General features: G+C 37.7%; 1 protein-coding gene and 1 long non-coding RNA gene across 4 annotated transcripts; both read right to left on the bottom strand.

The window, feature by feature from the left end:
• Positions 1-75: 75 nt before the first annotated feature.
• On the bottom strand, positions 76-27,528 carry LOC142528856 (uncharacterized). Of its 3 annotated transcripts, none has more exons than XM_075634100.1 (16): positions 27,193-27,526; positions 26,156-26,223; positions 25,133-25,288; positions 24,877-25,044; positions 20,304-20,454; positions 19,047-19,126; positions 11,751-12,026; positions 11,534-11,677; positions 6,810-6,944; positions 6,520-6,618; positions 4,373-4,429; positions 2,795-2,999; positions 1,547-1,665; positions 926-994; positions 495-593; positions 76-419 (listed from the first exon to the last, which is right to left on the bottom strand). In XM_075634100.1, exons 1-16 carry the CDS (start codon positions 27,314-27,316, stop codon positions 180-182), a joined length of 2,190 nt encoding a protein of 729 aa, XP_075490215.1. In that variant the 5' UTR covers positions 27,317-27,526; the 3' UTR covers positions 76-179. The 3 variants fall into 3 exon arrangements, with proteins under 3 accessions (XP_075490215.1, XP_075490225.1, XP_075490231.1); XM_075634110.1 differs by having other exon boundaries at positions 11,751-12,031; positions 19,052-19,126; XM_075634116.1 differs by lacking the exons at positions 76-419; positions 495-593; positions 926-994; positions 1,547-1,665 and adding an exon at positions 1,713-1,907 and having other exon boundaries at positions 27,193-27,528.
• On the bottom strand, positions 14,300-19,024 carry LOC142528874 (uncharacterized). Its single transcript, XR_012815782.1, has 2 exons — positions 16,573-19,024; positions 14,300-15,988 (listed from the first exon to the last, which is right to left on the bottom strand). It is a non-coding gene; the product is annotated as an uncharacterized LOC142528874 (long non-coding RNA).

Here is a 27,528-nt window from a genome sequence, read left to right as displayed (position 1 = left end):
TACATGATCTTCAATGAGATATAGCCTTTTGAACGATCGGAATCACAGCACTTACTTTTTTGGTGGGGAAAGGGCTTGAAGAAAGAAAAATCAATGACGATATTATGAATATTCTATGTTACAGAAAGTTATGGGAACAAATAAAATATCAAAATTGTTGAGGTCATCGAGGAATTCCTTCAAGACCTCTTCACAGAAGCAACAGCAAAATGTGGATGGTGGATAAACTCAAAGGAAATTCTAAGGGATGGGTCAAGGGTCCCTAACCGGCTAAGAAGGTTAAGAGCAACATCATTATGTTCTGCCACCTGCTGTAACCGACGAAGCTCTGCCATTCTCTCTGGATCACCAGCAAAATTTGCCTGTAGTTCTTTTGCAATCTTCTGAGCGTCCTTGAAGCAATTATGCATCGCTAGAGTCTGAAAATTGTGATGAAAATATTACATTTGTAACTATGAATGGAAGTGGATTGCTGATTCATCATAAATACTTACAGGGAAATGAACGTGATCTGTAGTTTCTCTGAACGAAAAGTAAGAGGCATGATTAGGAAGGGAAGCTTTCTGTAATAGCTCAAAGTATTGGATAAATCTCTGCGAAGATTATGAATGCCATGCAAATGCAGTCAGTCATTCTCTCACTAGCCAAAACACACAGAACAATTGACTAATACCATTACCACGTGAAACTACAAGCCTTACGAAAATAAAAATCTTCCGTGTTATTTAAATTTCGAAAATGCTAAGTCTAGGTATTTATAAGATGAGTTTTTTCTCTCTCTCTTTTTTTTCTACAAAAAAAAAAAAATAGAAGTGGTCTTTTCATAGTCAAACCTTCTGATAAATAACAGGCCACAGAAAGTTTGGCATTTTTCTTATACGTAGAGTAAGCCGCAAAATTTTAAAAGAAAGGGACAAAATGATACCTCTTGCTCGCTGTTGAAAGGACCCACGCAAGGAAACACTTTCTGCTGATTCCTTGAAGAAGCAAGCATCTGAAAATCATATAAAAAGAATCACACCAGTTGGAGATGGACAGCACTAAGCCTATGTTCTGTTCACAAGGCATCATGTACAAGTTGGCAAATTATTACTAAAGTTTAGGTCTTTCGATTTGTGGACATTGCAATTCCATTGGAATAAGTTACAAGGAAAAAGAAAAGAAAAACAAAATTTGAGCCCATTCAATAAGTGCTATTTAGTTTCAAAATGCTTCTGCTTCGTACCAGTTCCTAAATTTCAGACTTGGCTGATCTTTGAGACAAAAAAGTTCAAGCTATATTCAAATTGGCCTAATTAATCATTTCACAATTTCGTACTCAATTCAAAAGCTCCGCTGTTTTCATAAAACTAATTCAACGCAGGCACCATCCTTCCTCATAATATTGAGCTTCAATTAGACGATAAAATATAAATGTTCACAGTTGTCAAGGATAAGATAGCAACAGCTCTCCATCCCTAGGCATCAAAATGGCAGATGGCCACACCCTCATGTTACAGGATGAGAACTGAGAAGACATTCCAGAAATCAATTATACAATAATTACCATCATAAGACCTTGGGCAACATGGATGTAACACTGAAGAAGTAAGACTGGAGGTGGAATCTGATATTCCTTTCCTGCGTCCTTCATCAAATCTTTCTTCTTCTTTGTTTTCGGTCGAGCTGCATCAAAAGCAGAAGGCTTGATCGTAAGTAACCCCAACCATGCAAAATGCAGACACTGAAAGCAGGAAATAAAATTACACAACATGAAACAATTTCTGCACAAGGTATAAAATCGGAAGGGCAGGGGGTGGTTCAGTGTCGCATCAAAATCATTATTGCAGCTCTCCAGTCACGTGCATGGGAATTGAGTTCGAAACAATCTAATATGAATTTTTCATACGGTACAAATTGACCAACCCCTGCACTACCGCAAATAGGTGAATTTAGTGAAAGATTGCTTTTGGAAATCAATTTAAGCAAAGAATCACGATAAATAGACACACTTCAATGATTCAGTACATGAGGAAAAATAAAACTTCTATCCACCAGCTTAAGGAGAAAAGCAACTGTTGAGAATAATATGAGAACGTATAGATCTTGGAAATTGATTTTATAACAGCATGAGTTCAGTCAAGACTACAACGCATAGCTATGCTCTGGGTCCTGTTGCAGAGAGCTTTAAGCCACTATTTTGCAGCAACTTATAGAAGATATAACTGAATGCCATAAGTTTTGACACATAATCAATCACTTGTAAGGCAACAAGTGAATGCCCAACTGGTCAAGATGAGTTGGATTGCATGTTGACTCAAAGTTGCAAAAAGATATGTGACTCTACTAACTAGATGATTATACGTAGGATACAAAAGCTGTGCTTCAACTCAATCATATTTTTTTAATTTGTATCACTTTACAAGTTTAAGAGCAATCCTGATAATGGCCTGCTCAACTTCAAACAAAAAATCTCAGATATCTCTATTTTCCACAAAACTAAATAGAACTTTCCTTGATTATCCTTTATAAATTGCTGATGCATTCCTTGCCCTTTCAAGACTAGGTTTGCTTATTCCGTATTCCTCGGTCTTAAATTTGGAGTCAATTTATTTTTAAAAAAAAACATCATCTGAAAAGTTTGCATCAAGATTGTTTTCTAACGCAGATAAAAAAGCAAAAAAGAACAAGAAGACAACACCATTGAAGCATAACATAGGTCACCTACAAATAGCATGTGTTCAAATGCAAATACCACCCCCACCCACACACAAAAATACACAAATATATAAATAAATAAAGAATGGACACTCACAGGAGTCATTTCCCAGCATCATTTTCAGATGTGTTTTCTCAGCAAGTTTGATCAGGATAACATTAATGTACCAATACACCATGCAATATTCATTCGGAGAATATAGCTCCAACTCAAAGCCAAGCGTGAGGAAACGCAAAGCTATCCAATATGTTTGCTCCTCAACCCAAATAAGAATGTGTTTGCATATCTTGAGACACACGTCCTGGAGGAAGTAAAAAGAAGAGATTTAGAGAATGCACATGCATATCAAAATAGCATACGAGAAAAATGGCACAGAGCAACCACATCCCGGTGTAGACAATATCAATGTTCATACAGCTTTAAAAGGCGTCATTCAACAATTTTGAAAAATAGAAGATTTCTTGCCATAGCTCAACCTATATGTAGCAGCACAGTGGAAGACGTAACAGGTAAAAGGTTTGACAATAATCATTCAGGAACACCAAAAATCATCAGCACAGAATGAAATAGTTGGCTAACGTCGATTAAAAAAAATTAGCCTTTAAATGAAATAGTTGGCTAACGTCGATTAAAAAATATAGCCTTAAACAGGTACACACAAATATTTATATCAAATCCTAACTAGAAAATATCATGAGAACATGTGAACATATACTGCTAGCAGCTAAACCTACCTAATAGATACAAACAAGAACATGGTTGAAAAATTGGCTTCCAGATTGGGCCTAGAACATAATTGATTAGTATGATTAGGTCTATAATTAATTCAGACCTCCACTTCACATCAAATGTTACGCCGATAGGTCTTAAATTTACTCAAGAATAGCAAATCTTAGGAATTAGATAAAATACTTCATATTTTGGCATTTCACATGTATTCCATCTTCCCCAAATTAGCACCACCTTTGACTTTGACGAGTTGTTTAGACTTTTACACCACAAATATAAAAAAGCAGGTCGATTACATATAGGCACACACAGTACTTTGAAATTAATATTCCAAGATCACGAGCTTTAATTTTAGCATCATTCAAACAACATCAACTCTTGTCATATTTTCAAAACATTATCTCTGGCAAAAGTCACAAAAGGCCATGTGAATACCATGAGTTTCGACAACAGATGTTCTGTAATTTTCACATTCCTCTAAAGAGAATCATGGCCTCTTACTACATTCATTATGAAGTATATCCAGTAATAGCACATGTATCTGTTAAAGATCAATCTATCTTGTTTCATCAATAGCGTCAAACAACTTCTTTAGAAAACACATGCCAAGTGAATCAAATATGTTGCAACAAGGTATTGCCACTAGATATAAACCACAAAACTTTGCACCACATGCTCCAGTACCACTTTTGTGGGAGCATGTTTGGAATCAGCAACAAAATTCATAAATAATTGTCCTTTACAAGTATACAAGTAACACGAATATAGAGGTCAGTCTTGGTTATACACATGGAGAAAAAATTTATTCATTTACAGTATATTTAAGATAGAAGTTTCTTAATGATAAACCCCATTTTTCTTGAGTCGCCAATGAACTGTCTGTCACAATAGGGCTGAGAGAACAGTGGCATGTGACTAAAGATGAGATAGCATGAAACCATTTACCTGATCAATTGAAGTGCTCGCTATATCCCCAAACTTCTCTCTGAAAGCCAATTCAAGCTGTTCAGCAAACGTCAAATCAGTTCAAACTTAAATCAGCAAACAGTAAAGGTTATTAGTTGAAGCGAAGAAACTCAAGTTTGAAATAAATACAGCTGATCTATCATATCTTCCAAAGAGGAAAACATTAATTTTACACCAAATTCAAGGTCCAAACAGTAAAATTAATGTTTTAAAAATGCTAAACACGATTATGAGGAGCTCCTTGCTCAAACCTAATACCATTGGTTGGACCTTCCAATCTCATTTAGGACAGGCGTGTTTCACTTATTTCCACACTGTAATCAAACATCTTGACTGCAAAGAAAGGCATGTGAATCACGCCTCAATAGTTAAAAAGTACAAGAAGGATCTTATTGTTTATGTAGATGATATTATCATTATAGAAGATGATGAACTTCAGATTGAGAACCCAAACGAAGAAATTTCAGTCTGAATTTAAAGGGAAAGACCTGGGAAGCATTAAATACATCTTAGACATAGAAATTGGAAGAAACATAGAGAGAATTTTCATCTCATAAACAAAGTATGCTCTTAATTTTCTTAAGGACATTGCTAAGCTTGAAAATGACCACATGGAATGCCTTAAGATTGTAATTTGTAAGTGAAAGCAGAAATTATATGGAGCTAATCCTCTACTGGAAACCAATCTTGATCGAACTACGTTATTCTTGAACCAACTACCGATTAAGGAAGGGATTTTACCATACATGAACATGACTCCCTCTATTTGGTTCAATGGCTAACACTAGTTGCAGTTGGAGGTTATGGGATTGACCCACTGCTGAAAACAGAGGATAGAATAGGTCAGCTAAGAAAGTCAATAAAAAATAAAAAGCCACTTCATTATTGAAGGTGAAATTTCCTCTACTGCTAGAACTCATATCGCTGGGAAACCTTCTTTTGAGTTCCTGTAGTTGCTACTCATTCCTCTTCGACTTTATGGAACCCTTACACCTGCTTCTGCCGATACTTATACCACAGCAGCAAAGAAATGCTTAAATGAGTGGGCATTCTTGCCTTAGTTTCTTTTAACCTCTCATAACAGTAGAAGTTGGGGAGCAAAGCACGATTGAAGTTCAGATCCTTAATCTCAAGGATCGAACTCCCACACAAGATATGAACTGAACTGTCTCACACCATTCTAAGCCCAGCCCACATACTGCTTTGATGGGCGAGCAGCCGAACCCTTGAAACATACTATAGCCCAAGTGTAAAGAGCCGGCATCGCCGCATCGAAGTCTTATTTGGTCCCACTAGTTATCAAGGTTATATCCACCTGGAGATATATCTAAATCTAACAAAAGAACTGTTAAGTTGGTGACTTAGACTTTTGCCTTTTAACAAAGCCCACAGCTAAGGAGAATAAGAAGAGATGGAATAAGCATGAAGTACACTGCATTAGTGAAGAGAAGCAGGGAGCCGATAACAATTAATGGGCTGTTACTTAATGTGTACTGCTAGAATTAGATAGGATCAACAGGTTAACTGTTAAAAGGGTTGATTTTATAAAAGGGCAAATGCAACAGTTATTTTGTAAACTTTTGGTTCGGCAATAAGATTTCTTCTTTGATCTCTGAAATCGTTGGCTTTGGGTTATTCGCCGTTCTTCTAAATTCTGTGCTCTTATTCAACTTGTTCTTCACTTGCGATTTGGAGATATAACAATAACAATTAGCCCCAAATTTGCAGAAATCGAAATTTCAGAACTTTGGTTAAAATTCTTGAAAACTCAGCCATTTGTGTTTCTATAGACAATAGTTTGATGAAAAAGGGATTATTCAAGTGAACAAACGGATAATGGAGAAAAACTAATCTTATTATAATATTCACTTTTCTTTAGTTTTACTTGCTAGCTTCATTTGTACATGCATCACATCTATGTTTTTCCAGAGTAATGTCAACTTGAGATATAAGATATTACTTGGTGGCTCAACAAAGACCCAAAAATCAGATAAGACACACCAAAGAAAGGAATTAGCTGAATTCAACCATGGAGAATGAAACACAAAAACCAACAAAAGTAGCGCAATCTTGAAAAGGCACATGTTGCAAAGGTATACAAGGATTACTCATCTACATTGCCAAACCTGAACATATATTATTCGCCAATCCTGTACAAGCTTCCCAAGTTTACGCCTTTGCCATGCGGTGTTTGTGCATAGGACTCTAAGCAAGCTGATTAATAACTGCATTGCACAAACAAGTGATTTCAATTAAAATGCAGTTATCCATTGCATCAAAAACCTAATATGAAATGAGCAGCAAACCAAAAACCTATAAGAGAAGGCTGAACAAGATATTATAGTACAATGTTTACATGCTGATCATAAGCTATATTGACATGGTTTTAGTATGAAGATCATATCTGGTAATTCACCTGCCCTAGTTGTACAACAGCTTCGTTCTTCTGGATATCATGATTTTTTGTCCCATCAGATAGAAGGGAAGCTTTGCAAATAACAGCAAACATAGGGTCACGTCCATAGAGCTTCCCATCTTGAACCAGTAGAAGCTGTCCATTAGTTTTATCATGAGAATTGGTGGCACAACCAAACATTTATCAGAAGAAAGATAAAATAAAAAATAAAAGAACGAGATCAGGTGATCTAAGTATTTCTTCCTTAGAAGGACATATATGCCTTAACAAGAAAAGGAAATGTGACAAAAATCCACTTCACAAATCCAAGACAGATTTTAGACTAAAAGTTCAACCTAGACAATACCTGCCTAGAGGCATATTTGTATATATCATGTCATCTTATATGTCACGAAATTTGTCAGATTTTTGGCAGACGTTTGCTCATCTTGATTCTTACTGTAGCTCGATTCTTGAGGGATTGCCTTTATCTAATAGAGGGAGTAAGTGCCCTTCAAGTAAGGTGTTAGCTTATTTATAACTTACACCATACAACTCTTATTTCCAAAATTAGAATTATTATAGCAACTTTTATGTGTGCCCAAAATATACATAAATAAAGATCTTGAGATTCCTATGGATTTTGTGAAATGTGATTGCACGATTTTTGGCCAAAAACACCTTACTTAGTGACTGCAATGTTTTGATTAGTTCCTCCTCGGTATCAATATAAAAAAATTTGCTATGTTTAATTTTGATGTTTTTTTTAATGAATAACATCTATTAAAATAAGGTAAAAAAAATTTGTACAATTACATTAGACATCCCAGGAGATGGCAAATATCGAACCAATAGAATCAACGATACCATCACCAACACGGGGCATACCCCAGTTCTAACAACAAGCAAAGATGATCATATCCACAACATCATAAGAGAAAATAATTATACAATCGAGAGCCTATATCAAGATGACTTGGCGAGTGAGGATCTCGATTTTACTAATGATGTCCTTGGGACACCACATTTCTTCTTCAAAAATAGCTCGACTGTGTGCATTCCAAATGTTGCAGACACATGCTGCCACTGCAATACATATCAACTTGGACAATGCAAAATTACTTCTATAGACACCTCGGAAAGCTTTCGGAACCGATGTTGAAGATCTCATGATTTGACGCATGCCTAGCCGTTCTTTGATGTCGTTCCAGATTTTCTTCGACACATCACAATCAAAGAAGAGATGACAAGCTGATTCCTCATTGTTATTACAAAGTAAACATATCTTGTTCTCAATATAGCATTGTCGATCTTTAGTTAGGAATTTACCATGTGCAAACAACCACATGGCAAAACGATGCTTGGGGAGTACGCAATGTTTTCAAATGATAGGTTTCCACGGCCATCACCCTTCTTTTTTAACAAAGAAATCATAAGCTCGAGCAAGATCACCATGACATCCGAACCAATTCTCCAGCAGCATCCATGCACTCGCAATCGAGCGTTGTCTAAGTAAAAGAACATCTCGGATTCTCAGAATTTGTTTAATCAAAGGAGACTCATCTTTGTTCCAATTACATCCCCAAACGCTACCAAACCATACATGGATCTCATTCACCTATTTCACCCACGGGCTATCCTTCTTCATATGAATCTTCCATTGCGTTTTTGCAATCAAAGCATTGTTCCAAGCAAATAATTCTTAAGCCCCATGCCCCCCATCTTCCTTTGGTCTACAAAACATGTTCCACGAGATAGGATGGTGCTTCGAGGGCCACAAAAACTTCCTATAAATCCTATAAATATTATCCACGATATTAGAAGAGAGTGATAGAATAACTAACCAGAAGCATTCCACCCCTTGAAGCACCGATCGAATCAATTCGATCTTTCCGGCATATGATATTGAGTGTCTTGGCCAATAGCTAATTTTAGCCCCAATCGCGTTCACAAGTACGCTATAATCTAAGGTTGCGCTTAGATGGGTGTATTTGATTTGAGATGATTTGTAGAATGGATTTGAAATAACACCTTCTTGGGGGTGATTTTTGGGTAGATTTCAAATTCATCATAATCGCCATTACATTTACACAAGTCAACGAGGAGAGTTTTGAAATTCACCTATTTTTATCCATCGACACAATCAAATGGATTTGAAATTCATATCTTCAAATCCCTCAATCCAAGCACAAGTTAAATGATTTCAATCGAGTGGAAAATTTATAATTACAACTAGGGATAACAATGAGTAAGGGTAGAACAGGTACCCGACCCAAACCTAACCCATTTGGGTCAGGTTTGGGTAATGTTAAATTGATATGGGTCGGGTATGGGTATTCAACTTTTGTACCCGGAGAGGTATCGTTCTGCTGAAGGGTTTTATACCCGACGTTCATAAGCAAAAATCCAAAAATCTGGTTCGGTCAGTGTTACTGAATGAAATCAACATTGGAGGTTTTTTTTCCATGGTCTGCAAGGCTGCATTGGAGGTTTTTTTTAATGGTCTGCAAGGTTGCAACACATAGATTCGTCATGGAAGGTTTTTTTTTATAAGAGAATATTTTATTAATAATATGATGAGAACAAGTACATTAGTGGACTAGTGGTCCACTTTCATGGAAGGTTTAACAACAATAAATATTCAATTTTAAGAATTCCCTGAATAGAAACTCTCAACATGGATTGCCAGGTCTATTTTTGAAGAAAACTCTTGGAGTACTCATATTTCTGCTCAGTTTGGCATTTAGAGCTAACTAAAGGATTAGAGATGTCTAACTAAATCTGTGAGTGAATGCGTTTCTGCTTAAAAAAACCATACCCCAACTGGCCAACAGTCATCTACATGGATTCTACTCATCCTTCCTCTGTGAACAGTTAAGAACCAATATTCTTGATAACGCCATTTCAGGTGACACCAAGTTGAAGTCTTCCAAAGATGTCAGAATATTTCATGATTATTCCCTGCAAATGGAAACTATCCATGATCAAATCTTGTCAAGTTAGTTTCCCACTGTCTAATGTTAATGGGGCTATCTGAATCTCTATGTGCATATGACCGACCATGCCTTCATTCTATCTTTTTTTGTTTTTCCACAAATCCAGCTCATCATTCTCATAAGTACTCGTGCATTTATAGTTCATAAAGGTGGGATAGTTCCTCAGATGTAGCTGCTATTTGGTATCTTCTAGAATTTAATGGAGAATGCAGATCACAGTCAATCAGTTCAGCCCGTGCAGCCTTAATCAAGTATTATATATGATGTCTAAATCTAAATACACAACCCTAACTGAGTCTATTTATTTTAATTTTAAAATGTTAATTCTAATGTTTCACTAATTCAGATTTTCATCACTTGCTTCTGCATGTACATCAATCTTCATGACAAATACATTGCTTCTGAAACAGCCTTTAATGAACACTCTATCTTCACCAAACCTGCAATGGCTCGTTCCAGTTGTGCCCCCTGTGTGCAAAATTCATGGCTTTGAAAGATGCCCTCTTTTCATCTCTCACACTCAGCACGTTACTTTCTTACCTCATAGACTCATCCATTCGTCCACTAATCCCACTAACTTCTAAATTGGAGGCCCAAAAAAGAGAGAAATTGAGAGAGGGGATGCCCAGTGCAGAACTATTGGTTATACAGATAAGGAGAAGCAAAAGGTTGAGAGAAAATCATCAGTCTGTATTGCATTTTGCCAAGTGCAAATTGAGTGGATTTTAAATCCGTTTCCAACAAAAAAGAAGAAGAATGAGAGCTAAAAATCAATTTTGATAGCATTTGATTATACACTAAAGCATAAGATCAAAAATCATTTGGGATTTCTGGGATGATAAAATGAGGTAAAAAAAGGGGCAATGAGAAAATCTGAAAAGAACCCGAACTATGCACTGCTTGGCCAGGTAACCCAACTGAAGCTAGTACGTCGTGGTTCTATAATTAGCACCTAGGTACCTAAACCATTATAGCTTCTAAACCATCAGATACTCCCTCTCACCCAAATAAACATGATAGCAGAATAGTAAATACCTATTTCTTCAATGACTATGTCAGTTCATCAAGAGCTCAATGAATTTGTGTTTGCACAATATCCACACGAATAAGCATGGTGGAATCATCTAAAAGTTGTCTGCTCTAGTTCCCAATACACCTGCAGTGGCCCAAGAAATAAGTGGCTCTTATATGTGGTTGCGGTAAAACCGTTGCATACAATTCGAACTAAAATACATAATTAAGAGTAGATTATTTGGAACATGCTCAAGATGAGACCATTGTTGATAAATAAGAAATGGGACTCAACCTAAAAGTTAACCCATTGATTCTCAACATTGCATGTTCATCCAACACCAATATTTGCAGAATAATTTAATGAAAATTTATTCAGACCAATAAAGTTTTGATCATTGAACCTCCCTCCAAGCTATTCGAATTTAATTAACTTCCGAATTTACTCATTCAATCTTTTCTGGACAAAACTGAATCAGATTCAAGCAGTTTAGTCCAGACATTTTCTCAGTTCCCAGCTCTCCCATCCAAGTCATCAAAGTATATGGTCATAGATGAATCGCTGCTGTAGTGATGTCATGTCGCCAGTTTACCATCTTCCTAGCGAAAACTTCACATCAAAGCATGAAGCATAATTTTTATATATTCATCTATGTAAAACTTCATGATTTAAATCATCTTTCTATATTAATTACTGTGGAGGGAAGAAACAGAAACTTCAAACGCGAGCACTCCTACCTGAATATGAGCTCTAGCAACCAAATCAGGTTGAAATTTCTGAAAGTCAACCACAAAGCGTAAAGCACCTTCAAAAACCGGATCCAAAGGGTAGGAACATATAATATCTAGATCATGAAGAAGCTTCCGGAAATAATTAACCGCCTGATACAGGAAAACCAGAACTTAGATTCAGAATATGGATAAATAAAACATTCATGCGTCGCTCGACATTTACCTCTTTCCAGCTAAGGAGTCTAATTGCACGAGGAGGAGTTGGTGTCGCTGATCTACTGTTTAAGGTGGAATCAAAACCAATTGGTCGACAACCAGAGGCAGTTGTTTGTTCTTCTAATCTATCCTCTAAAGTTCCACGAGCACGGGTTGTTCTCAAAAATTCCTCTGATTTAAGAATGGAATCTAGCTCCGATAAGCAGGAAACAATATGTTTCTTAGCCAACTCCAAACCTTTGCCTTGAGGTCTCCTCATACATGTCAGCACATGGTAAAAGTGCTGAGCTAACAAAGTGTACATCAAATGTTACCCAAGGAAAAACAATGGCCCTCACAACAAATGTTTTCTATAATGAGATACAACACTGAAAAAAATAGCCAAATAATAGAACAGAATAAAGTATCCGGTAATAATGAATAATAATATTTCCGCAAAAGGTTAGCTTTATACAAATAATTGCAAATGAAAATGCACCAATCAAGAAACATATTTGAGAAACACACATTTCAAAAAATAAATTCTCTAGGTTCTTCTAATCTTTGATTTGTATGACTTTCCATAACTATACGTGAAGGATCAATTCATTTTCAGAAATTGATTGGTGAGTGTGATCTAACCTTCTTACTTTAAAGTTTGATAGATTTTCTCCATTTCTGTTCCCTTCCATATCTGCGTCATTTACCATTGCAGCTCAACTATTCAAAACAAAACGATTGCATAAGTTGTTCAAGTGGAGTTTATGGCTGTTAAACCCAAATCAAGTTTGATTCTCAATCAAGCCTTTGCGAAAACGAGATTTCGTTTATCTTTCTCATCTCTTCCATCAGTGCTGTATTTGTCACTTCATTTTCTTCCTTCAAAATTGACATGCGTCCTCTATCTTAACTTAAAACAGATTTGAAAATATACTTTTTTTCACTCACACCGATCCCTAGGAAAGATAAAAACTTGCTGCACTCTTATGTGCCCAGATAAGCATCCATATCCTCTAGTTTGTCTCCAATGGTTGGAGCATCACCAGACTATGATACCATATGATTATCCTTTTACATGTAATGTACTATTATCCATGCATGAATTTATAATTCTATCAAATATCTATTGCCTGCCTCTTTATGGTGCAGCAACCGATGTACTCACACTGAGCTGTGATAATGTCCAACATGTGGCACAACATGATCATAGTTTAACATAAATATTACACAACATATGTCAATGAATCAAGAAAAGGAAAATCAAAAGACACTGTAATCCAACACAAACGACATACGCTTACACGTCCTGACGCCAAATCGGACAAAATAAGATGTATGCAAGACATCATTTATGTTATGCGGCAAATTTTATGCTAATTCTCTTCTTTTCATTTCTAAGTTTTTATTATATTGGATGATGGTAAGGTGAGGCGTTTCCCTTACTAACTATTTGCTTATCTATGTACGTCAGGAAAATTCAATGTCCTGAAACATCACTAGATGATTTATGATCAAAATTATAAAGGTAAATCGTGTTAAAATTTTCAAGTATTCCTTGATTACTTCGTCTTGCTTGAAAAGGGGAATATTTATCATGAAAAAACAAAACTCAAAAGGTCAATTAATAGTGATTAATTGATACAATTGTTTAGATACATTTATTGGATACTTATAACGTCTCAGGGTAACTGTTCGATAAATTTTCTCCAAACACTGAACCAATGGCCTGCGAGTTAATTAATTTTACAGTTCTATAATTTGTTATGTCTCACACAATAAAATGCAATTAAGATGTAAAAGGAAGAACAATTAAGAAGAATCGTAATATGGTATAGAACTAAAATATGAAACCCGAAGTATATTTCCTAGTAACTCACTAAACAAGAAATATAATTGAACGACTTCTCTACCCGACCTCCCTCGAATTTTATATCCTCCCCTCACATGCTTTCCCATTCCCCTTCCTAACATACACATTTATAATCTTGGACTTGCGCCTTTCATTGTTATCAGCAATTGGGCCAACTGAATCTGGCGTAATTGGACCCAATGGCTTTGGGCTCATAACACGTCCTGTCTCTTCAAAAATCACCTTGTCCTCGAGGCAAAAATCAGGAAAATGGGCTGTAAAGTCTTCCATGTTCTCCCAAGTAGCATCCTCCTCTGTTTTGCTTTCCAACACACAAGCAGCTGTTTACGTAGTTTCCCTTTTATCTCTTTAACGCGTCCTGCCAAAATAAGCTCTGGTTCAAAAGACAAAAATAAATTAGTCTTCAATTCATTAGGCAGCTTGGTCTCAGCATAGTTCTTGCCCACTGCTCACTTTAGACATGAGACATGAAATACTGGGTTCACCTTAGACCCCTCTGGCAACTGTACTCGATAAGCAACACCCCACTTTCTTTAAAATCTTAAAAGGCCCATAGTATCTAGCTGCAAGCTTCTGGAATACCCTTGTACAGACTGAGTTTTGGCGGTGTGGACGCAACTTCAAATATACCATATCCCTTCTTGGTAATGGACCTCTCTGCAATTTTTGTTAGCGTACTTAATCATCTGCTGTTGAGCTCGCCCCAGATTATACTTGAGCTGCCTCAAAAGTTCATCCCGATCCCCCCAAAGCTTGTGAGACCGCTGCCACCACTGTTTCCCCAGCTAGGAATCGAATCAAAGTAGATGGTTTTCACCCATACACCACCTCAAAAGGTAACATCACTGCAGAAGTTTGATAGGAGGTGTTGTACGAGTACTCGGCCCAATGCAGTCACCGGCCCCATTTTCTCGGCTTCTCATAGCATAAACAACGCAAATACGTCTCTTTATACTTGTTCAAGGCTTCAGTCTGACCGTCTGTTTCAGGGTGGTACACTGTATTCATTTTTAGACCCGTTCCCTGCAGCCGAAAAATTTCATACCAAAAAAACTCATAAACACCGCATCCCAGTCACTTATGACCGTCTTCGAAATTCCATGCAATTTAACCACATTCCTTACAAAAGTTTCAGCCACTGAACTGGATGTGTAAGGGTGTTTAAGTAGGAGGAAGTGCCCATATTTGGACAATCTATTGATCACCACTAGGATAACATTATAACCCTTCGACTTTGGCAGCCCGGTAATAAAATCCATGGTCAAATCTTCCCAAATTGCTTCTGGAATGGCTAGGGGTTGTAGCAACCCTGTGGGTGTGGCTGTTTCATACTTTTGTTTTTGACACAATACGCACTCAGCCACAAACTTACACACGTCCTTCTTCATTCCCTGCCAAAAGAAACTGCTTGCAAGCCTTTTATATGTCCTAAGAGCTCCCGCGTGTCCCCCAACTGGAGTGGCATGAAATTCAATCAACAACTTTGGAACCCACGATGATGCCCGAGAAACTACCAACCTTCCTCCTTTGTCCAGGAAGCACCCACTGACTAAAGAACAATGGTACTGCCATCAACCATATAAAGTTTTGTTTCACTTGTAGCAGCTCCGAATCATTACAGACAGCTTCCTTGATTTCCTCTATTTCCATCCACATGGCTTTTGTTAATGCATTCAACCCACCAGTTTCCTCCCTTCGTGATAACGCATCAGCTGCCATTTATAAGTCCCCGCCTTAACCAAGTATTTGCCAACCAATATTGCTGGTCCGGAGTGGATATATGTTGCTGCAACAGATTCTTTAATGGCTTGTGATCAGTTATCACGAGAAATTTGCACCCCAAAAGGTAAATGTCACCAATGTTGGATTACTAACACCAGTGCCATTAACTCTCTTCCATAAGTAGACTTGACCATCGCTCGGTCGGCCAACGCCTTGCTATAATAAGTGATAGGCCTACTATCTTGAGATTAACAGCCGCTAAACCCACCCGAGGCATCGCATTCTACCATAAATACTTTCCAAAAGTCTGGGCATTTTCAGAACCGGTGCAGTGCTAAGGGCCCGCTTTAACACTTCAAAAGCCTCTTGAGCCTTATCATTCCAAGAGAAATTGTTTTTCGTCAATTATTCTATTAAAGGTCGGGCTAATTTGCCATAGTCCTTGACAAATGTTTTATAATACCCTCTCAACCCTTTTGTGTTGTATGGTTGCTGCCACTGGACCACACTCTCAACCTTTACTGGATCCACTTCCACCCCTTGAGTTGTGATTATAAGTCTTAATTATTCAACTAATCCGACCCAAACAGACATTTTTTCTTATTCAAGACCAACCTGGTAATTTGCAATACTTCCAATATCATTTCCACATACATCAAACGTTCCTCCCAACCCTTACTATAAATCAAGGTTGTAATTGGCGGGAGGCGGTGGAGGGGCGGTCACCGCCTTGGCCGACTAGGCGGTGCCTAGGCGGCTGAATTTTTTTAAGTAATTTTTTTATAAATAATCATATATAATCATGCAATATAATCACAAATAGTTATCGTTTTTATGTAAGATGTGTAATTAAATAATGTTTAAGCACAAAAAAGCTTCATACAATATAATATCATCTAGATAATGTGCAAATAAATATATAAATGTAAACTAACAAGATAATTAATAAAGATTCATAATCATATTAATGTTATTATGCTAACAAAGTAATATAATTACTTTTACCAAAAAACTAAGTTTAAATTTCAAAATTTCAATCCATTATCAAAGTTTAAAATTAGTTGACTTTGACTAAATTTTTAAAATTGTTGACTACAACTTAAAAATCTTAACTCGCCTCCTCGACGTCTCGCCCGTCTGTTCACCGCCTCCCCAACGCCGTATAGCTTGGGCCGCTTAAAACACCCGCCTCACGCGTAGGCGGTGCGGTCGAGGGCCGCCTACCGCCTAGGCGGCCGCCTCGACCACCATTTAGAACACTGCTATAAATCAGTATATCGTCAAAGAAAGCTAGAACAAATTTCCGCAAATAGAAGCGAAATACCTCATTCATCGTCGCTTGAAAAGTAGCGGGAGCGTTTTTAAGCCCGAAGGGCCTGACCAAGAACTCGTAGTGGCCTTCATGCATCTGAACGTCGTTTTATATATATTGTTGGCTCGGACTCGAATCTAGTGATATCCTGATTTAAGATCCAGTTTGGCAAAATGTGTAGCCCCGTTCAACTCATCAAATAACTTATCCACAACCAGAATTGGATACCTATCAGACACTGTAATGTCGGTCAATGATCGGTAATCTACACAGAAACGCCAACTACCATCTTTCTTTTTTACTAGTATTACGGGGCTTGAGCGTGGGCTATTGTTGGCCTGTAGCACCCTAGATTTGAGCATTTCTTCCACCATCCATTCAATCTCATCTTTCTGATGGTGGTCATGGTGATATGGCCATTACCGACACCGGACCACATCCCTCTCTAATAATAATAACATGATCTTCTCCTGTTCAAGGGTAATTCGTGAGGTTCTTGAAATATTCCATCATATTTGACAATAATGTTTTTCGTCGCCTCATCAGGACGCACTTTAACTCTCTTGAACCTTCTTCCTCCCTATTATTCCACTTTATTAATATTGCTCCACAGAATTCCACCTCATTGACTTTAGCAATTGATTTGAGAGATACCATCGATCTACTAAGGGAAGGATCTCTCTTTAAGATCACAGTTCGCTCATTCCAACTAAATATCATCTGCATTTTGCCCAATTCAGTATAATATCCCCCAAAGTGTGAAGCCAGTCGACCCCTGAGATAAGATCGATTCCGCCTAACTCAAACAAATAACCCTCAATTTGAATTTGACATTGTCCCAAATCCACCTTCAACTCCTCGCACACCCCCTGACATGATATGTGACACCCATCTCCAAGACACACCCCAAAACACTCTCATAGATCATCAACCCTAACTCTCCTATTAAGCTTTTCGAAACGAAATTGTGGCTTGCACCACTATCAACCATTACTACTACCTCCATGACCAGCCACCTTTGCGCCCACCTTCAAAGTTTGTGGCTGATTTATGTCATTAACATAATACAGGGGCAACTCTAAGGTGTTACATTCAGTGTTAGGTGTTTCCAACCTCCTCGTCTGCATTACCACCTCTTCTATTTCTTCCTCTACCTCGGCCCGATCCCATTCGCCTCTTTCTCCATCTCGCTCCATTAAAATCGTGACTCTCAGACTTTCGTTGGTGCAATGGTGCATCAGATAATATGGCTCTCCGTACTTAAAGCATAATCTCTTCTCTGCCTGAACAAAAATTCTTGATGAGACAAAATCCAGTCCTCTCGATTTTTCTGATATGGTATCCTAGCCACCCACCGCTCCGATCTCCCCCACCGACTCCGCCTAGGTTAATCAATGACCTGCCACCGTAGGATGTCGGTGTAAATGGTTTATGAGTTGCTTGTTCTCACAGTAACATTTGATGTTGGGTGATTGGAACCAATGGATCTGGGCTTGGGCCATGGGCTTTCATTGTTATATCCTCCTCTCATGTGTTTTCCCTCTCCCCTTCCTAACATACACATTTATCATCTTGGACTTGGGCTTTTCATTGTAATCAGCAATTGGACCAAATGAATCTGGAGTAATTGGAACCAATGGGTCTGGGCTCATAACATAATCTTTCTCCCAATTTCAATTTTACAACAAAACAAAAGGGGAAGCCACATAAACAAAAATAAAAATAATAAAGTTCAAATCCTGAAATCAAACAATTAAGCCTAAAAGGTTCGTACACAAAAGCTTTTGATCCAGAGCCCAATATCTTTATCACTTGTACAGGCTTACTTTTTTACCATAGCAGTTGGAATGCATCAACTAAGGTTTAGCCTGAATATCCACTGAATCACTATTTTTCCTGTTTCTGTTTCTTGATATTTTATTTTATTTTATTTGTAAGGTTCCTGCTAGTTAAAGTGCACAACACCAGCAGGAAAACACAACGAAGCTCTGTACTCTAGTTATGAACATTATATTATACTACAAAAACAGAAATCACGCAAATCAAACAGGGAATAATATCACTCAAATTAGACCATATTCCAACAGAGATTGCTCAAAAGTAGATCATCCAAGAAGTTTTTAAGTTACACCAAAAGATCTACATATGTGTGATGCTTTCTAGATTGCCAACATATAAGAACAAATTGGCTTATTTTGGGTAATATATCTGAAACTTGTTAAGAAAAAATGAGTATCACCTTCTACGCAGTGAGTAGTCCAAAATAATTTTAACAGAAGCAGCCTGATTTTGAACTACTAAAATAAGCAATACAGCAACTACCCAAAAATAAGCATATAAAGCACTTCTGTGAAACATATTCATAGATGCATTTATTTAAAGTGAAGGTAGAATGCAAAAGATATATTAAAAGATAAGACCTTACGAACGCGTAAACGACTCAATAATGCTTTGCAAAACCCTTCTTCAAGTCCGAGATCAGTTTGCAGTGGCTCCACATCTGCATAATCAGGCAGAATACCTCATCATAGAGATCTAAGCAGCCTTTGATGAAGAAAGTAATTATGTAGCAAATGCATTAGAGCAAAAAATATGTTCATAGTTACCAATGAATATTATGATCCCACGCCAGTGGGCCTACAAAAACGTATAAACGAAAAAAGAAAAGGCATTCTGGAGAAGATAATAGTGCTAAACTGATTTGATTATTCTCAAGTGCTGGTGCATATCAAACATTGCAAATAACTACACAAAATAAAGTCCTCCCAACACCTATCATATGATAGAGTACCACCTCTAGATACATAAGCACAATAATCCAAATGTTAACGGAACTAGGGGTGTCAAAATGCAACACGACCGGTCAACCCGACACGACCCAACACGAAAAAAATCAGGTTCGGGTTGGTGTTTTTTGGGTTCGGGTTGGGTGGGTTCGAGTTAGTGCCAGGTTAGACGGGTTTCGGGTTGGGTCGCGGGTTGACCCGAAAACTTTTTTTTTTTGGAAAATATTACCTATATTTTTATATATTGTATGTTTGAACAAAATTTATTGTATATTTATATGATAAATTTTCATCATTTAATATTTATTTTGTATATTTTTTATTTTTTTAACAATTGTTTATTTGATTTAGTAAATATACTTTAATTTTCTACAATTAAACTTTCAAATTTAAATCGGAAATTTTGTTATTATGTGTTTAAATTAAAATATTATTATTATTTTTAATTTTTTCGAATTTTTTTCATTAATTTTTTAAAAATAAATAAATAAAATTCGGGTTAGGCGGGTTAGATGGGTTAGACGGGTTCGTGTTCGGGTTGGGGGTTTTCGGGTTGCTTCGGGTTCGGGTTGGGTTCGGGTTGAAAAAAAAATAAAAAAAATTTGCAGGTTGACCCGAAACCCGACCCACCCGACCTGATTGACACCCCTAAACGGAACGTTCAGATAGACACACGCTGTAGCATTTAGGAAAAAGACATCATGGATACCAACAAGGGGACTATGCCGCAAAGTAAACTACTTTTTCAGCATAGTATTTCCACCTTACTTGATAAGTGTATGGTCCTCATTTATCAAATCTGCTAGGCTATAACAAATTGTATATACAAACAATTTTACCTGAATCATACCTGAACTAATATTAGTACAATAAATCAAATAGGTGAAGTACCTTCTACAACTATCCTTTTCGATAACAGTGCTTTACAAGCCTTAAGTTGACGCAAAATAGTTTCTTCCACTGCATGCAACATTGATAAGCATTTTTCATCTCCATCTCCCTTCAATGGAAGACCATACGCCATTGTGAAAAAATCATCTTCCTGAAAATGAGTAACGAAATGAAACCCCACTATGATTGAAAATGTCAGAAACCTGAGGTGAGGTGAGAAGAAGCAAATATATACAAGGAGGAATTTGAGAATTCCAATCCATTGGGCATCCTTTTTTTTTTTTTAATCGGAAACTATGAATTTATTATAATTAATTATAATTGAGTTTACAAAGCTAGTGGATGAGCCATCCACAATCCACCGCATCAATTAAAGACTAGTAGTTGTTCAACATAAAATAAAACACCAATCCCTAATTAGATCCGAAAGAAGAAAATGCTGAAACACTGTACGGTAATCGCCCATGTCGCTACACTGAATCTGATCTTCTCCCATAATTCTTCGCACGAGTCTTCCTTGTCGTTGAAAATTTTGTTATTGCGCTCCAACCATGTGGACCAAAAGATACAATGGACTATGATGCCCCAGAAATTTCTGAGCCCCTTTCCAATGAGAAAACCATGCTCCATGATAAACATGTCTTTTGACGTGGCTGGAAAAATCCACTCAAATCCCAAGTGTTGCATTACCTAGGTCCAAATGCGACTCGTGAAAGAACAATGTAGCAAGATATGATCTTGATTCTCCTCGTTTTTCTTGCACAAGTAACACCATTGTGGGTATAAAACATGATCCGGCCGTCTTCTCTGCAAGTTGTCACAAGTCGGCAATTTTCCCAATGCCACTATCCAAGAGAATACATTCACTTTTTGTGGGAAAGGTACTTTCCAGATGTTATAATAATAAGGAAAAAAATGATAAGTATTACTCGGAAAGAAAGATGAGTAAAGAGAACTGACGGAGAAAACACCAGAGGGGTCCCCTAACCAAACCCTGACGTCCACCGTACCCACACTCAGTGTTACTGACTCTAATACCTCTAGAAGATAAGTGTATTCTCCCAACTCAATGTTATTCAACCCTCTTCTGAACCGCACATCCCACTGAATGACTGAATTATCTTGACGAACTAAGACCGAGTAGAAGTGAATGATAGGTTTGTTTGTGGTGGATGAGAGAAGATAAATGTGAGGGAAACTAACTTGGAACGACACTAAACCCGCCCACCTATCCTCCCAAAACCTAATGAGATTCCCTCTCTTAAGCACCGTACCAATCAAGTGATGACAAGTCGAATGGGATCGAGAAATAAACTTCCAAGGGCTTTGAAAGTCGAGTTCCTTGCCACCCTTACGTCTCATCCATTATCTTGAAATCCATAAATGCTACCCAGAACTTTTTTCCACAGAGAATCTTTTTCTACCGCGCTTCTCCACCACCATTTCCCTAACAGGGCCGTATTCCTCATGCGTATACTCCCCAAACCTAAGCATCCCCTGTCTATCGGTTTGCACACCTTATTCCAGTTAACAACATGGTAATGTGTTTCCCCATCTGCTCCATCCCACAGAAAATTCCTCATCAAAGCTTCCAATTGCTTCGTCACTCTGTTTGGGACCTTGAAGAGGGACATAAAGTAAGTAGGCAGCGCGCTTAGCACTGATTTGATCAATGTCAGTCGACCGCCTCTAGATAGGAAAGCCTTTTTCCAACTTGACAGTTTAGTTGACATCTTTGAAACCACTGGTGCCCAAAACTCCATCTTCGTGGGGTTTCCACCCAACGATGCCCCGAGGTATTTAATCGGACACTATTCTTTCTTGCACCCAATTGCTGCCGCTAAACCGTCAACCTCATCATCCGTATGATTTAGTCCCAACACAAAACTTTTTTCAAAGTTGATTTTCAGGTCAGGATTTAGTACATAACAGTTTGAGCAGTTCGACAACGGCCATCATATGTCTCTCAGAGTGGACGAGGAACAGAGTATCGTCCGCGAATTAAATGTGTGAAATTTCTATTTTATCTCGTCCAACCACAAGTCCTCTCACAACGTTTGCCGCCCTTGCCATATCAACCAATCTCCCTAGCCCATCAATCACTAAATTAAACAGAAAAGGTGATAAGGGATCTCCTTGTCTGAGACCCCTTTCCCCCTTGAACTTCCCCCTTGGTCTTCCATTGATGAAATACGAGGCTTTAGAAACGCAGCCCTTAATCCACTTCCTCCACTTATCCCCAAACCCCTTTTTTTGAAGCACAAAATCTACAAATCTCCAATCCACATTATCATAGGCCTTTTCCAAATCTATTTTCATTATCCAACCTTTTTTCTTTTTCCTTTTGTACTCCTCCACAACTTCGTTGGCTATGAGACAACAATCTGTTATCTGTCTTCCTTGAATGAAAACGCATTGGTTTTCCGCTACTGTTTTGCTCATAAATTTTTTCAGTCTATTCGTCAAGACTTTTGCCAAAATTTTGTACAAGCTTGTAATTAGGCTGATAGGTCTAAAGTCTTTAACCTTCGTGGCATCTTGATGTAAGTCTCATTTGTAATTCCATTAACAATACCGTCCTCGAAGAATTGGACAAACACTTTCATAAGATCATCTTTAATCGTATCCCAACTCTTTTGATAGAAAGCTAAAGTAAAACCATCAGGCCCCCGAGCTTTGGAACCATCACATTCGAGCACCGCACCTCTGATCTCCTCCTCCGAGAGTGGCTGTTCCAACTGATCGGCCTCAGTCGTATTTAATGGCATCCACTCCAACCCCTCTATACCCGTACCCTCCTCTTCTGATTTTTTGTATAAATGTTTAAAGAAGCCGATGATTGCATTTTGAATCTGTACATCATCTGAAATCAGAGACCCATCCTCCAACTCTATCTTGTCTATCATTGCCAAGTTTCTTCTATTTTTCAATAATGAGTGGAAAAACTTAGAATATTGGTCCCCATCTTTGAGCCATTTAACTTTGGCTTTCTGACTCTCCATCTGTAGCTTTCGAATGGTCATAGTTTCCAGCTCACATCTTGCCTCTCTTCGCTGCTCATTTAGGGAATCGGACCAATTTCCTTCCACCTCTCTCGCATCTAACTGACTGATTTTGTTTCGCAGCTCTGAAATTTTGACATTTAGGTCACCAAAGACCTCTATATTCCAGTTAGTAACTTCTCTTTTTATGTTTTTTAGTTTCTTCATGAACTTGTATCTTTCCCACCCCTGATTAATCTCACTGTTCCACCATGTTGCAAGTGACTCTTTAAACTTGTTGTGCATCAACCAAACATTCTCGAATCTGAAGAGAGTTGGTCCCCATTTCAGCTTCGTGGTATCCAAGACGATCGGGTAATGATCCGATGTAATTCTCGGGAGCACCGTCTGTCTGAACGTGGGGAAAATTTCCTTCCGCCCCCCTGAGATAAGGAACCTATCCAATCTGCAACAAATCGGGTTGGCCCTGAAGTTCGACCATGTGAACTTTGCATTTAATAAAGGAGGATCGCGGAGGCCCAATTCCTCGATCAGATTATCAAAGCATTGCATACTTGTGGTGAAGGAGGTGTTATTCAACTTTTCGCTCAAATTCCTAACAACGTTAAAATCTCCTCCGACACACCAGTTGTCCCCACAAATGGAGTACAAACCTGCTAGTTCCTCCCAAAATAAATCTCTGTTCCTTGGGTTGCATGGGTCGTAAATGGCCGCGAACCACCAACAAGTCTCATCTTTCCACTGGATTTTAACAGAAACCGAAAATTTCCCAATCAGATTGTCACTCACCAAGACCACTCGAGGATCCCACATCACTAGAATGCCTCCTGATCTTCCTTCCGCCTGGTAAACTCACCCAATCAACGAATCTGGATTTCCATATACTTGCAACGAATCGACAATCAACTGCAATGCTCTTAGTCTCTAACACCACAGCAATGTCTGGGTTTTCCTCGCGGATAACTGAACGCACTAATTCTCGCCTTCTCGCCGACCCTCCCCCCTAATATTCCAAGAACAGATCTTCATAAACAATGATTTGAGCCCTTCAAGGTTGAACCTTTCTCATAATTGATTCCACACTTCAACCTTCCATGGCATAAGACTCTTGATTTATGCAAATGCACCATTAGTTAATGCAAACCAATATATGATGCAAGCTTTACAAAGCACACACCATTTGATGATACTGTGACACCATAATGTAATCAAAGCATCATGCAATATGCAATAAAATCCAACTAAATACTTCAACTTAGATGATCATAGTCGTTTTTCATAAGAGAAGAAATTGTATAATGAGAGGAATGGTTGTTAATCAACAAAATATGTATTTTTCATGCAAAGGCAGCCGAGCTCTCCGCAAACCAAAAATGTAAATCACTCTTGGTCAAAAAGTGTTAGGACATCTCTCTGATAAAAACCACCTCAGCAACCATCTTCTAGAATCCTAATGTTTCTAGTTAACATGTCCTTTTGAGAGCATTCCAATATTGTGCATGCATCAGAGACAACAGTATTGACAGTTTCATGTTCAAAGGACGAGCTAAAGAACGATTGAAGTACTTTACTTCATTTGTACGTGCATCTGAAACAGCTGAAACAACGGCATTGCAAGTTGCACGTACAACTCTGCTGAAGGAATGTAGCAAAGCATGAGATGATGTTCTTTCCGGCCTTAAAAGGTAGAGGCATGAAAAAACTGTCTGGGACAATGATCCTCCTTTATGCCATGTAGCCTGCAAAAGAAGAAATAAAGTCAAGGACAGCTATTCTCAATCTGTCATGAGTATACTATCACTCTTCTAAAAGGTAATACAGTAAGACCTCACAAGATAGAAGATGGTCCATGATGTCAATAAGACCTTGAATATCCTTAGTTCGATCAAAGCTCAATGGAACAGGAGCAGCACCATTTTCAATGGCTTCATCCACAGAATAATATGTTGAAACAATGCCTGAATCCATCTTTGGGTCCATAATCTACTTAAGAAGGATGAATTTTAACAATAAATACCAAAACAGAAAATAATGAGAAATGCAAGAAATTTTTATGTTCATACATTATGCGTTGATTCTAAAATCAGAAATGGTACACTTAATAAAATAAAAGCAGAATTGGCACATCCTTAAAACAGTAATTTGTTATAGACAATGTGTGTGTGCAATTAAAACAGCTGGATCCAATCTACTAAAATGAAACCTTGTGCATCTACGCACATAAACGAGAGTAGACTTGTTTAACACCTATTTTTACAAAACATTCACAAAAACACAAGTCTAACAAATCATTAAGAGAAGCAATACCATCAGATTCACATGGCCTAACATTACAGTCATGCAAGCAAAACCAATAAACATAGGCATAAGATGACAATTCTACAAAATGGGCCATCAAATAACAAGACTAAGCAAACATCACCAGGAAAATTCAAACATGAAAGAAATTTGTGCAGTGGTAAGTAAATAATGTTCTCTAGCTTTCCAAAAAAATTTCTAACTAGTTCTTTCATAGATTTATTTCCACATCTTAAAACTTAAAATGTAGAATCTAATAATTTATTTGGCCCATTTCAAACAATAAAACTTCAAAAAGATTATTCGTCAAAATGGCTTCCAGTTAACTGCTGGCAATAATGCAGCTTCAGACAATAATTTACTACTGCGTGTAAATATGAGAAAAAGGAAAGTAATTTTTTTTCAAAAAAAAAAAGACAATTCTTTTCTACTGAGATACCAATAATAAATTGTTTTTAAGCTCAAATTATGCGTAGTTTGCTAGATCCTTATCAATTTTCAACATTATAACTTTAATATTATGAGAACTGTTGAACAAATATAATGTATTACCTCCAATGCAGACATGGCAGCGAAAAGATTAAAATTCTCTCCATTTATTAGCTCATCGTTTCGAAGATCTGTGGTCATATTTCGAAAAAGAAAGATTTAGCCATGTGTGTGAAGTACATCAAGGAAAAAGCTATGTAACCAGAGATAGTACTTTCCCATGCGAAGACTGTAATAAAAAATATATCAAATCTCTAAAAATTGATGATTTAATCCTCCTGCGTCTTAAAACTGAAAAACTCACCATTCATTTATTGTAACAGAAAATTCAGAACATCAGAACTATGGTAAGGAATGTAATTAGTTATCTGCTTCCATCCCTGTCTTTCTCTAACAAAACCTAAGTTTTTGGTTGGTAAGTTAGAGCACTTAACCCGCTTGCAAAGTCGTAACTGATTTTTCTCACTAGCTCGTATTTTCATCACCATTTTTTAATACTTCCACCATTCAAGAAAGCAGCATGAGGTGTCAATCTACAACGTGGAAGTGATCCTCAAACAAAGCCAGAAACATGATGAAGATTGGAGACTGGAGAGTGGCTTCTTATATATAAACAAGTGGCATGGGCCATGGAGTACTAATCAGACTTTCAAGTTTACTGAGGCCAAAGGCCAACAGAATATGGCCGGTGAAAAAAATCAAAGTTTTTGGTTTTTACTATTGTTTTGTGCGAGCACAATAACATCAATCTAACAGCGGTATAATAATCACATGAAACGGATTTTCTCTACCTTTGGATCAATCAATAAAAAAAATAGTGATGCTATCTATTAGCCCATCACTTCCAATACCTCAAAAACTTCTTTACTTACTGCTTTTCAACAATTATATGAGTAACCCATTTACACAGACTAATCTTCGAATACGATATTCACGTTCCAAGCATCCGCGTTCATTGGAACCAAACAGCCCATAAGGACTAGTAAAACAGCAGACGATTACTACCGCAAGTGTATAAGCCAGTAAATCCTAAATTTGAAATCATTAAATCGACACAAAGAACAAGGACGATTGCAATGAGATAGATAAATAGAAAGAACCGTTGCAAGCGAGGTCGAGGAGGTGGGAGACATCCGCCCAAACGGTGCCGTCGCTGGAAGGTATGGAAGGGCTTATAAGTTCTTCCGCGTCACCAGTTCTCTCCGATTCGCTCTTCTTCGCCATGAATTTGTCACTCAACTGCACCACAAGTTTTTCGATCGGTTTCGAATTTGAAGTTTCGGTGGAGTGTCCACTCGTCTCGTACGAATCTCCCTGTGTTCTTCACTGGTTTGGAGTGTGTGTTTGCCTGGTATAAGGCAGAGCCCGGCAGACTATGGATCCGGCTTGGAAGACGACATAATATTGCTACATAAGTTTTTATCAAGTGCTTCTTT

This window comes from Primulina tabacum, chromosome 2 (assembly GCF_025594145.1).
Source record: "Primulina tabacum isolate GXHZ01 chromosome 2, ASM2559414v2, whole genome shotgun sequence".
NCBI lineage: Eukaryota > Viridiplantae > Streptophyta > Magnoliopsida > Lamiales > Gesneriaceae > Primulina > Primulina tabacum.
Note: the sequence above shows the minus strand (reverse complement) of the source record. Positions and strands in the feature narration are given on the sequence as shown.

Bases quoted from the DNA above. Each gene is read 5' to 3' on its own strand.
- LOC142528856 (XM_075634100.1), bottom strand. From the start codon at position 27,316: ATGGCGAAGAAGAGCGAATCGGAGAGAACTGGTGACGCGGAAGAACTT. The intron at 20,455-24,876 runs GTAAAGTACTTC...ACTCATTTTCAG, and splicing joins CAGATGCACGTACAAATGAA to GAAGATGATTTTTTCACAAT. The intron at 1,666-2,794 runs GTGAGTGTCCAT...CTTTTGATGCAG, and splicing joins GATGCTGGGAAATGACTCCT to CTCGACCGAAAACAAAGAAG.